At 42.3% G+C, this 12,550-nt stretch overlaps 1 protein-coding gene across 1 annotated transcript; it reads right to left on the reverse strand.

The window, feature by feature from the left end:
• Positions 1–3,261: 3,261 nt before the first annotated feature.
• On the reverse strand, positions 3,262–12,182 carry RFXAP (regulatory factor X associated protein). Its single transcript, XM_066990783.1, has 5 exons — positions 12,103–12,182; positions 11,882–11,936; positions 10,595–11,320; positions 8,011–8,118; positions 3,262–4,961 (listed from the first exon to the last, which is right to left on the reverse strand). The coding sequence occupies exons 1-5, from the start codon at positions 12,180–12,182 to the stop codon at positions 4,851–4,853; spliced, it is 1,080 nt and encodes a 359-aa protein (XP_066846884.1). The 3' UTR covers positions 3,262–4,850.
• Between the last annotated feature and the right edge of the window lie 368 nt (positions 12,183–12,550).

The raw sequence follows: 12,550 nt of genomic DNA on the forward strand, positions 1-12,550 counted from the left end.
TCTACACCAGGCTGCGAGGCACTGGTATCACATCACTGGAAGCACAGGACAGCTGAGATGCACATCTCTACACAGATCTTTAGCAAGTTTCATTTGTTTTGAGGTAACTCATTCAGCACTGTCTTAACACTCCCTGTGTCCCTTTTCTGCCTTGTGCTGCCCCAATGTCTCCACACCAGCTTCAAGTTTGCCTTGAAGCTAACTTCAGAGTTCTTCAGAGAAATTTAGGTTAGTGCATGAGAAGCAATTGAAATAGAAGCTCTTCTTAAATGAGTCAAAGGAACCTGCCCAATGAAAACTTTTCAATAAAACGCATTTCCTAGAATTAGCAGCTCTAAAGAATTGTTTCTAAAACAATTACATCTTTTTGCAAATAACCATGGGTCCAGAGCAAGATCTAGGGGCTGCCTGGTGGATTCACTGCTGAGCTGCTGGAGAGACCCGTCACGTCTGCCTGTACGTTCCAGCGACCCCGTTCATCTCAAGCTGCTGTGGAGGAGGATTGAGAGGACCCATTTGTGCTGCACGAGCCTGGGTGAGTGCTATGTGACTATTTGGGTGCTGGTACATGCATTGTCTTTTGAGCTGTCTGGCCAGCCCACCCTAGTTTTGTGTGCGTGCATCCATCTGTTTGTTAGAAATATGTGCTACCTCTCAGCTAGGGCTGAACCTGAGAACACAGACCAGAGGCAGACCCACATCTACCAGGCTGCAATAGGAAGGTCCCCCTGGGTCTCAAGACCTGCTGAATTTGGCTATCTTCTGAGAAATATGTGGTCTACCACAAAACTAGGAAATGTAAATGTGAGTAGTATGCAGTGCCTCTACCATTGCCCACAGGAAAACCCTAGGGGGATAAAAAAAAATAAATAAATGTGAGCCTTTGGTTAAATCTCCTTTGGAACCAATCCAGGGAAAGAAAATCCATGGGGTATCATTGCACCAAATCAACTAACATATTTGGTTAGTTTCCAGAAAGACATCAAAGTTTGATGTACATGGAGAATCCAACAATTGAGTTGCTTGTTCCAGAGGTAAATGATTATCAAGTTTGCCTAGATGTGGTTGTTTCCGTCAGATCTATTGCCATAGTGATTTATAACTTACTTTAGATCTGAGAGCTGATAAAATAAAACAAGAATTCTGACATGCACATGTGCGCTATAGTAGATAACAGGTAGCTGATCCATATGAAGTGCTTGCAAAATGCACCTACACAGTTTACTACTGACAAGATATTCAGGCGTTGCACTGAGCTCTGATTTGCAGATGCTCGTACATCTCATAGTTTAAGGAAGGCATATGTGAAAGTTTCCTTGAGATACTGTCAGAAGCAACTGCTGTGAAATCAACACCAGATATTATCTCTGTAAATTGGAACGGATACCAGAACAAAATAATCATCTGAATATAAATCTCACCCTATAAAGTTATTAGTGTCAACATGACTATAGATTCAACTTTCACCTTTTGCATTTTCTCTTCCACTTCGTATTTCCGTTCCTGGTGAAAACATGGGCCTGCTGCTCAGTGGGCAGGACACCTAGTGAAAGGACACAGAAGAGGCCAAAGTACCTAGTACTTCTCTGGTAAGACTAGGTTTTCTCTGGTAAGACTTGTCCTCTCCACTCTCAATTCCTCAAGCCTGCTAGCAATGTCCAAGAGTGAAGCAGTAACCAAAGGAGAGGAAGACACAGTTAGAGACTGCTTACGCCACTGAGGACACACACAAGTCCTTGAGACCAGATGGGATGCAATCACAGGTGCTACAGGAGCTGGCCAGTATCACTGCATGGCCTTACTCAACCATTTCTGAAAGGTCATGGTGGCCAGGGGAAGTTCCTTATCTCTAGAAAAAAGATTATACCTGTCCTCAACAAGGGAAGGAAGAGAAATCTAGGAGACTACATACTGCTCAGTCTCATCTCAATTCCTGGAAAAGTTATGGGGCAAATCATCCTCTAAGCCATTTCTGAGCCCATAAAGGATGACCAAGTGTCTGCGAGCAACCAGCAACAATCTACCACAGGCAAGTGACAGCTAACCAGCCTGGTTGCCTTCCACAATGCAACGCCTTGTTCCATGGACAAAAGAGGAGCAAACAATGTTTACTTTGACTTTTGCAAGGTCTTTGACTTGACATCCTGGAATATCCTTATACCCAAACTGGTGATGCATGGACTGGATAAATGGGTGCTGATGTGAGTTAAATTCACACATGATTTTTTGTTTAAAAACCTCCAGGGTCATCAAACAGCACCCAGAGAGGCTACAAAATTTTGGCCCTTGGACATGTTCAAAACTCAGCTGGGGACCCATTTCCAGAGGGCAGTTGAATACAGTCCACTGGAGGTCCCTTCCAACCTATATAATTCTACAGTGAGACTACCAGAAACTATACAGTGGCTCATACCTTGCTGGTGAATTTTACCTTTCATTCCAGGGACTCGTATGTTTTACAAACCTAAAAACCTTACACCTCAGATGTCACTTCAAATCAGGCCATGAATATTTAGATGCAGAACAATTATGCTCTCTTCAGCAAAAGCCTGACATCAGTACAGCACATCTTCCTGTCTGCTAAAGGGAGCACATTATATAAAAATGCAAAGGGTGTGTTTTACTATTCTGTTAGTTATCATTTTTCCAGGTAGTTGTTTGTAAGAAATGCATCAGAGAAAAGATGTAAAAAGTAGAAGAAACAACTTGAGTACAACTAGACGAGAAAAATCGCAGGTAAGGACTCCAAATATTAAAAAGACTACACACAGAAATGGTATTTATAAAGTTGACAGCACACTGTCCCTGAAAAAATGCAGTAAGAGCTGTATATATGAAATATACAGATATATAATAAAATGTATTATATGTAATAAGGAAGAACTAAAAAATGTTGAACAGATATGCTGAAGGGACACCATCAACTGAAGTTTCTGGAAGCATTTCATTATAATCAAACTCGTTCGTTTGATAAGAGCAAATGTTCTCAGAGCATATTTTTACTCTGAAGCATGTTCTACATGTTGACATCTTCCTTACAAAAGAAGAACTGAAACAAACTTCTTGAGAATTTAATAATAACAAACGTTATGTTAAAATAAGAACAGAAATGGGAAAGCTACAGAAGAAAAATAACTACTGCTGAAACCAGTAAAGGCCAGACCGGGTACCTAGAATTACTTCATTCTTTTAAAAACGTTTTATCAGAGCTGTTTGCTTTCATGAGCTGACCATCTGAAATAAAAACAAAATACTTCCTCCTCCAAGTTCAGCCCATTATATTTTTGCATGTATTCTGACATACTGAAAAAAGTAATTCCATTTTGCTTAAAGCAAAAGTAACTTTTTCTATGTCATAAGAGTCTGGGAAAACAGAGGTTTTAATGTCACTTACCTAGAGCTAGACATTTTAATATAGAAATAAACAACAAAGCAACATACAAACGGAACAGAACAAAAAATAGTTTTCTTTAAAAAAAAGAAAAAAACAGATTTACTCACACACTTATTGGTCCAGAACTGTTGGTACAAATTTTTTAGATCTCTTTTTAAAAGAACAGCTTGCACAATACTAAATACAAGAAATCCCTACTGAACAATTTCTATACATACACAAAGCACAGCTTATAAAATGTGTAACACTAACAAACACTCCTGAACAGATATTATTCAGCAGATCACACTGCTGCAATATCAAAGTAGTACTTTAATAAGCATCTCCACCATTCAGACAACCTCTGTTAGGAAATGTGGTTTAATACAAAACTCTGATTTAAAGACAAAATTTGGGATTCAACATTTACATAATACAGCATTTGGATTTTTAACCAAATCAATTTTAAGTTCATCTGAATTGGCTGAAAACCTGAGAAGTCCAGCACTTGAGCTGATTGTCTGTTGTCTTGATCAAACAATTTTAACTATACTTTTTTGGAAGAGAAAGAATACAAAAAGGAAACAAATGCCTAATTGCATTTTACCTTTTGGATGCATTTGCTCTTAAAAGCCTTAAGCATTTGAGTTAAAAGCTTTAATCTTATTCACTCACAGATAAGAATATCGCTCATTTTTAAATAAGCCGTGATACGTGATTTCATGCTTAACAGGTTGGTCCTTAGAAATAACTACACAAAACAAGGTCCAACTCTCCACTGCACACTTTTAAGAAGATTTAGAGGTGGAACGTACTTTGCTGTTTCTCCGTTTTGGAGATTTTTAACACAAATTCCTTTAAACCTATTCCTTTAAACCTATTCAACTTGCAAATAACGAATATATGGCAGGAGGATCACTCAGTTTGGACTTTTCTGAGCCACCGGTGGACTTCTTGATGGCACATTGTCGTTAGTGCAAGATTCTACTGGACATAAGCTTCTTGTATCCCTGAGGAATTACTGTTAGGTCATGCCACTGGACTGGCTCAAAGGGGACTTTTATTTCACAACTTCCATAGAAAGTAACTGACTTCCTTCAATGATTGTCATCAAAGAGTGACTTGTTTAACAGTAAACCTTTACATAGAAAAATGTTAATTTAGTGGAAGACTTTGGTAGGAAAAGGGTGTACAGCTCAGAATTACTGATATAAACAAATTTTCACTTAAAAAAAATCAAAAATTACGATGAAGTTTTAAAAAGAATCAAAAAATAGACTCCTCAGATTTGCTCACAAGTTTGCAGACACCCAAGCAGCTCAAAACCTCAAAAGTGCAAACAAGAGACAAATACAACACGTAACAGCAGCAACTTCTCTTTTCCTTTTAACATTGAGATTCTCTGTATTTAAATAAAATATACGTCCTAATCCTCCTTCAGCACCAGACTCATTTGCAGGTCACTGATCTGTTCTGATTACCCAGGTGCTCCTTGAAACTGCTGCTGCCGTTGCTCCAAAGCCTGTTGACTTAACAGCTGCTGTTGTTTCTGTAGGAACTGTACGACCTCTGGACTTCTCAGCAGGGACTGCAAGAAAGAGAAAGGGGACTTTAAATAACTCAGATATTTTAAGTTATCTACCACAGTGATAAATTACAAAGCATGCTCACAAAAAAACATCTCAAAACCATCTCAGGACATCAGCAGGTAACCACAACCAACATTAATGCACATTCTAAAAGAAAATTCAGAACCTAAGGAACAAGTGATATTGCCCAAACCATACAAAAACGCAACAGTAGTAATCTACAGACATTGAAAACAACATCAGCCTCTCAACTATGCTTCACTTTTGAGCCAATTTCCAAATTCCCTACTACAGACAGTAGTTCTGAGCTATAATAAATATAAATTTTGTAATTCTGTAGCAAAGCTAAACTTCACTGAGCATTCCATAATTTTCCAACATTTCTCAAAAAAAGTAGTCCATCCACAAGGAATGTATTAAAAAAAAAGTGAACACCTGCCTTCAGTCAGAAGACAAACAGTTTTAGATGCTCTTACATCTCATCACCTATCCTAGAATAGGAAAGCTAATTAGGAACAGATTAAATAAATACATCTGAAAACTTCCACTGCTCAGAGACAATGGAACCACTTATCACTGAACATGAGATTTTAAGAATAAACTCCTTTTAAGGCAGATTAAATGAATGCAATTGAGTAGAAATTTGCTAAAATAGAAAGTGAAATGACAAAAAAAAAAAGCCCAAGGATACAGACAGACATTTGCCAGCAGTATCATTTAAACTGGCCCAAACAGCCGCAGTCTGCCATCCAATTTGAACTGTTCATTCTCATTCCTGCAAGGTGGCAGCACAAGCGTTTGTAAGGTCAAATGGCAAATGAGGTAGAAAATGGATCAAAAGTCAATGCAGAAAAAGTGTGATTTTCAGCTAAATTAATTCCCTAGACTGGTTGTTCATTGTGCACAGTCACTTCACTAAGGCAACCGAAGAGGTACTGCAACTCTGCAATTCAGATTCACACTGAAAAGTACCAGCAGCTTCCAGGAAAGGGTCAGAACTTTATGCTGTTAGGAGGCAATTCTGCAGAGATTATAACTGAAAAAAAAAAAAAAAAAAAAAGCAATCTTGCATGCAACTTCAACCTAGAGCAGCACTGAATAGGTCAGACTACAAACAAGTTGTCTCACTGAACAGACGTGCAGCCTGCTTTTCCATAGCTTACATTTGCTCCCTCAAGTCACTTCACTGCACAGGGTACTTCTCAGTAAGGATTTCTTTACTTACTGCTGTTTTATGACATTTCGTCCTCCCTGACTACTACAGCCTCTGAAGCAAGAGGCCAGCTCCTCTTTCAACACCTTGTTGCTTCTCAGCCCCTCACCTCTGCTTTCTACCTCTTCATCCAGGGCGAGCTGCACATCCGGGCACACAGGGGCCGCCACAAAAGCCTCTCCTCTCCTGACAGAGATGAACACAACATGCAAGAAACTTAGGAACAAGCACAAGGGACTTTGCTCTTCCAAGGGATAAACCTGCAGGCAGCTACCACTGACACGCAGTAACTTTCATGTGCCCGACATAAGGGCAACATGAGCAGCCTCAAATGTAAGAGGTCACGAGTGTTTTTTCCGGGTCACTGCATGTCCTTTAGGCCTGGTGTTGTGCAGATACACGTAAGCAAAGAATAAATTCTAGACGGAATAATGCTGACCATCTGAAGCTGACCATCTGAGTCAGAGCTGAGAGAGAGAAGCAAGAAACATATCAAAGAGAATCTCAATCTCAGTTCCCCAGAATAACGTAAGGAAACCTGATTCTCAAAGAGCCTTGACACAACTTTGAGCACAAGCTCTCAATATTTATTTATTCCATGAGCTTCTGGTTGATATACCAGAAAAAAAAAATGTTTCATTAATAAAAAAAACTTTTAAATTTAATTAAAAGCCACATGAATATGAACAGACAGGAAAGGAAACAACAATTCATTAGGCAGGGCATGAAGAACAACATATAATTGGAAAAATAAAAGTTCATAGTTCAACTGAAGAGCTACAGACACCCCCCTGAGTTTTAGAAATAACCATCAGATAGGTCCTAATATTGAGAATTCGTCCAAGAAAATAAGTCTGTACAGCTGTATACTTAACACTTCTATGATGCTTCCTTAAAGACTTCAAATTTGAACCTGCTGGAGTTCAAGAAGCATTTGGACAAGGCTCTCAGAAACATGGTCTGATTTTGGGGTGGTCCTTTGGGGACCCAGGAGTTCGACTTGATTATCCTTGTAGGTTCTTTCCAACTCTGGATATTCTGTGATTCTCTGAAACATCTGAACAAGTACTACCACACTTTAATAGCAATTGTTAAATTGCTTTGCATAGGTAACAGGGAGCAGCCAAACAGTTCAACTAGTTTCTGAAGGAAGGAGATTGCAAAAAAAAAAAAAAAAAAAAAACCACCAAAAAACAACAACGAAGTAGAAAGAATTGCAATGAAGCACCCCAAGCAATGGTAAGGACTACATTATTGCTGTTCATTAGGCTCAATTATTGCAATACACTTACAGGAGCAACAGAAGCAATAAAAAACTTACAACATATGCTATTCATGCAGTCTACAAATATCACACATGGCACTGTTTCCTACAGTTTGTTTTACCAGCAAATACATATGCAATTTTAAGTGTGGTATCATAATAAGCCTATAACTTTTAAAACACACTATAATAATTAAAGCTTACAGAAGACCTGAAGCCCATGCACTGTTCTGTCTGAAGCTTTACAGAAAAGTCAGGCTAATATGTTTAAAATATCTCAGTTATATTTTAAGTACTATTTACCCTAATGAAACGACCATACATATTTAGTACTACCAAAATATTCAGCTTCAGTTAACATGGCAACCATCAATAAACTCCATCCCTTTTGTATTCTTCATGCAGAAGCAGAGACACACACCTGAACTGCAGCATACTTCAAATCTGAAAACATGCACGTGCAGTGTATGATCACTGAGCTGACATCCACCTTTCGTACGGGCGACAGTTAAACACTGCTAAGCTGCCTTTATTTTTTTGAGTTCAAGACCTCCAAGAAAACAAAACTTACCAGCCTCTTTTTATTCAAGACTTGTTCTAGAAGAGTAGGTCTCGCTGGGCGATCTCCAATGGAGCCTGTTCTCTGTTTTGTAACAGAAACTGAACCTTCAACACAATCCTGTACATTAAAGAAAAAAAATAATAGAAAAGTGAGACTATAAAACCTGATACCATACACACTTTTTACCACAGAAGAGTCCTAAAAGAATCTGTTTGCATTATTAATCTGCAGAGGAAAATAACAGCACTAGAATGGGTATGTATTTATTCAAGAACTGGCCTGTTTTCCTTCCCACATTATTTTCTTTACTCCATCACTCACAGTGAATGCAACTCCAGCAATGCAGCTGAGTTAGCCTTCTAAATTGCAAACCTATCCAAGTTACTATGGCCAGCTAATGTCTTGAATTTATTTGATTGTATTTCTTAAGAGTGAACTCACTCAAAACACCTCAGTCTCTAGTTTGCATAAGTGAATTATATTTAGCATTTGCAATCAGGTGGGAATGACAATATTCTTCACTGCAAAACAAAACAGACCAGAATACTAGTATGAACTTGTCAAAGCCACAGGCAAGAGACAATAAGATCCGCGTGCTTTTTGTTTGTGTGTTTGTTCTGTTCCCTGTACAGTCACCATTCACGAATTAGGCTGTCTTCTAAACAATGTAGCTCTACGATCTTCTGTAAAGAAAACATTCGTGTTTCGGAAAACTTCAGTCATCATGCTAATCCTATGTTTATAAAATTCACATCTTACTGACACTGACTCAACTGTTTGCCCATGAGTTTGCCACTCACTCTGACTATTTGCAAAGACCCCAAAACACACGATCAGCACTGCAAAAAGGCACACCCAGTTTATCACTAACCATCCTGCTTTCTTCTGCAAGTTCAGGCCTTAATTTCTACTACTGTGTGTTGGTTTCAACATTACAGAAGTGCGAAAAGCAAGCCCTCTCTTTTCCAACATGCAGTCATCACTACTTCATGTTATAGATCAAAAAAACGCATCACTACATGAAATACTGCAACTGTACTGTAATGTCCCCTTTTCTGAGCTATGGCAAGTATTTGCGTAGCCACATCATGAACTGACTATGCTGAATTATTATGAAATGAAGAGTGAGCAGAGGAAAGCACACCGGTACGTAAATCTAGAGTTCACCCACATCTTGAATGCAGCGTGCAGTTCCTGTCCTCTCATCTGAGATAGAAGTAGCTACTACAAGCAGAGAAGGTGCACAGAATGGCAACAAGCAAGAAGGACAATAAAAGCGCAGAAACAAGCCTTTTCACTGCAGGAAGGAAACAACTTCAAGGCAAGCCTACCAAGTAACTGTCATGGACAATTACATGGGAATTGGTCACTCACTGCACCTTCTAGTGCAGAAACTAAGGGGCAAGCTGAGCCAGCAGCAGTCAGGTTCAAAACAAACAAGATCATGCAACAGGTAGCAGACCTGAGGACACTGTCAAAATGTAACAGTGCCAACAGTTTACCTGGGTTCAAGAGAAATTGGAAACAGACATCACCCAGAGTTGCAAAAATCCCCAGGAAACCCACACTTATCTCAGCAAGCCCACTCAGCTGAAAAAGAAAGCAGCTGGGAGAATATTATTTAGCTTTTTCTTATTTCTACGGCACGCTTAGTGGTTACTATTATATTTTATGTGAATAAAAACAGAATCAAAATATTTTTGTTAGTTGCCCTGCAGTTACATCAGCTCCCTGCTCACAGTCACACAACTCCACAGATAGCTGTGCTGACAAAAAAAAGGCCGCTTGTAGCAGGAGTGTCTGTCTGTGCCAGGTAAGCAGCTTTTTTTTCTTCTGACAACCACTATTCCACACTTGTCCCCTCAGGCACAAACTAGCCAGCACCTTCAGAAGTAAAAACGTTTTGGTCTCTTTTTAGCTCTAAACACAAAATCATAAATGTCCTCTAACTCATCAGTGCAAACAATCATCAGAAACAGCGCTGCCTCGATTGAATTACAAACCAACAACTAAAACTATCTAAAAAGTTGAATGTTAACATCAGCTCTAACCCTGGCAATCTCTATTCCCCCATCTAAGCAATACACACAAGTTTTTAGGAGCAAGTATGAAATATTAGTGTTCTAAATAGTTAAGTAAACGTCATTTATATAAAATATAAAAAAATAAAACTTATTTAAAATATAAATATAAAATCGCCATCTCAAAGAACATGCATGACCCATTTCCGCACACCATGTATTTATTCCCCAGTGGCTGCTGTTCCTGGGGTCCCCCACACTTCAACCGTCGCGGCAGGAAGGCTGACAGCTGTCTCAGCCCTACACCTTCGCCTTTCCTCCTATGAAATAAACACACACAGCACTGCGAAGCAACGCTTCTGGGACCTTCTGTCGTTGTATGCTGCTGCTGCTACCCACTAAGAGGAGAAGAAATGGGGTTGCTCTTGTGCCCGAAGCAGAGCGAGCTCTGTGGCTGCTCGCAGCACCCCCCGCCCCCCACCTCCGTGCATTAAAGACCCCACAACACCCAGACCCCCCGGCTATACTGACCAGCAGACACCCCCCGGAGCTCGCACACCCCCGAGCCTCACCTCAGCCCGCGGGCCGCCCCCCGCCCCGGCCCCGCCGCCTCCTCCTCCTCCTCCTCCGCCGCCGCCGCCCCCCAGGGCCTGGTCGCTCTTCTTGCGCTTGTACTTGTCCTTGTACATCTTGTTGCGGTGCCGCTTGCACATCCAGGGCTTGCGCTGCTTCGCCACCTGCGTGGTGGTCTCGCTGCAGCCCTGGTAGGTGCAGCTCTTGCAGTCGCCGCCCGCCGCCGCCGCCGCCGCCTCGCCGCTGGAGGAGGAGGAGGAGGCGGCCGCCGCCGCCGCTGCAGCCGCCTCCTCGTCGTCCAGCTCCTCCGGGCTGGCCGTGCTCTCGCCGCCCGCCGCCTCCTCCCCCGCCTCGGCTTCGCCGGGACCCAGCTCGTAGAACAACATGAGGCCGCCCGCACCGGCGGGCTGCTGCGGCGGGGCGGCGGAGCCCTGCAGCGACAGCACCCCCCCTCCAGCCGCCGCCGCCTCCTCCTCGCCGCCGCACGGCTGCATCACGAGCAGCGCCAGCTGCGGCGGCGAGGAGGAGGAGGAGGAGGAGGCGGAGGAGGAAGGGGGAGCGACGGCGGGGCTGGCTCGCAGGGCGCCGGTCACCGGGGAGCGAGGCCGCCGCTCGCAGCAGCCGCCGCCGCCCCCCGCGGTTGCCGCGCAGGCGTGGCGGGGCCGCGCAGGCGCCTCAGTGGGCAGGCGGTGGGCGCCATCTTGTCGCGGGGTGGGGAAGGCGGCCTCTTAGGCTTCTTCTCGTTTGTGAGGGGGGGGGAAGAGTTCCCTCCTAGGCTCCTTGAGCGGCAGCGGGCCTGTCGTGTGGCACGCGTGGTGGTAGATGTCTGGCCCCATCCTGTTCTTACACGTATACCGTCCCTCTGCCATCCATGTATCCCTGCCACCAGTGAGAGTGGGACCCAAGGGTGCTGTTCTGCTTCCCCTCCCGCTCAGCCTCCTTATGGCTACCGGTCGATCTCACTTGTATTTTTCAGCTCTCTTCAGCTTGCCCTTCTGTTCATTGCTTTAGGTATTCACTGTCACCTTGGCTTACTTCAGCAGAACTCCTTCGATGCGTTTTACCTATTAAAGGGTTCATCTGAGCAGCTGTGTTCACCCAATTTGTCCAGTTACAAATACGTTCTTCCTAAGTAAACACCTTTATTCTGCCAGGTAAATAAATCCAGTGTCCGTAATCTCAGCCATCTTTTAATTCCTCAATCCAATTTTTTTTCTTTTTTTTTTCCCCTGAAAAGTTCTTACATTTTATTCCAACAAAAAAGGACTTGTAACTGTTGTGCCTACCTTCAATTTTCCTTCTGCTTCATCCTTCTGTGTCACAGGCACTGAACTTTCCCAACTGCCACAGAGAGGTTACACTAACTTTCTCCGTGATCATCTGCTGTTTGCTCCCCCTTCATTTTTCTTACCTCCTTTCCCCATGAGTTCAACCTTTCTTGTTGTACAGGTAGGTTCATCCCGTATTAAAGAAACAGTGCTGACCCCGTTTGTTCTCTGGTAATTACCACAGATCCCCTTTCCTGTCACTGAGGTAAATGATTGTGCTGTTTACAGTTGGCAGCCGTTCACTTTCACCCTTGACCATGTCTAGTACAGTTCTCCCTCATTTATCAAAATAGCTAATGGCGTGGTATAGTCCTAGACAATGAACTGAGTACTTTATCCTTGTCACCTTTGACCCACCACTCACCTTTAAAATTAGCAAAATAATTCCCAGCCTTACTGCTGTTTAAACTAAAATTACACACTATTTCTTTTTCAGCAGTGGAGACGCTCCCCCACATCTGCCCCTGTTTCTATTTCATCCCTGCTGCAGACACTCAGATAACTCACCAGAGCCTGTCTTTAGGACTTGCATCTGTGCTGGTAGTGAAGCATGTAAAAATTACGTGTAGTATTGTTATCCTGCCTCTTACCTCTTTAGACAGTGAGCTCCTTGGAGCAGGGGGTGCC

Source organism: Anser cygnoides, chromosome 1 (assembly GCF_040182565.1).
Source record: "Anser cygnoides isolate HZ-2024a breed goose chromosome 1, Taihu_goose_T2T_genome, whole genome shotgun sequence".
In the NCBI taxonomy this organism is placed as follows: domain Eukaryota; kingdom Metazoa; phylum Chordata; class Aves; order Anseriformes; family Anatidae; genus Anser; species Anser cygnoides.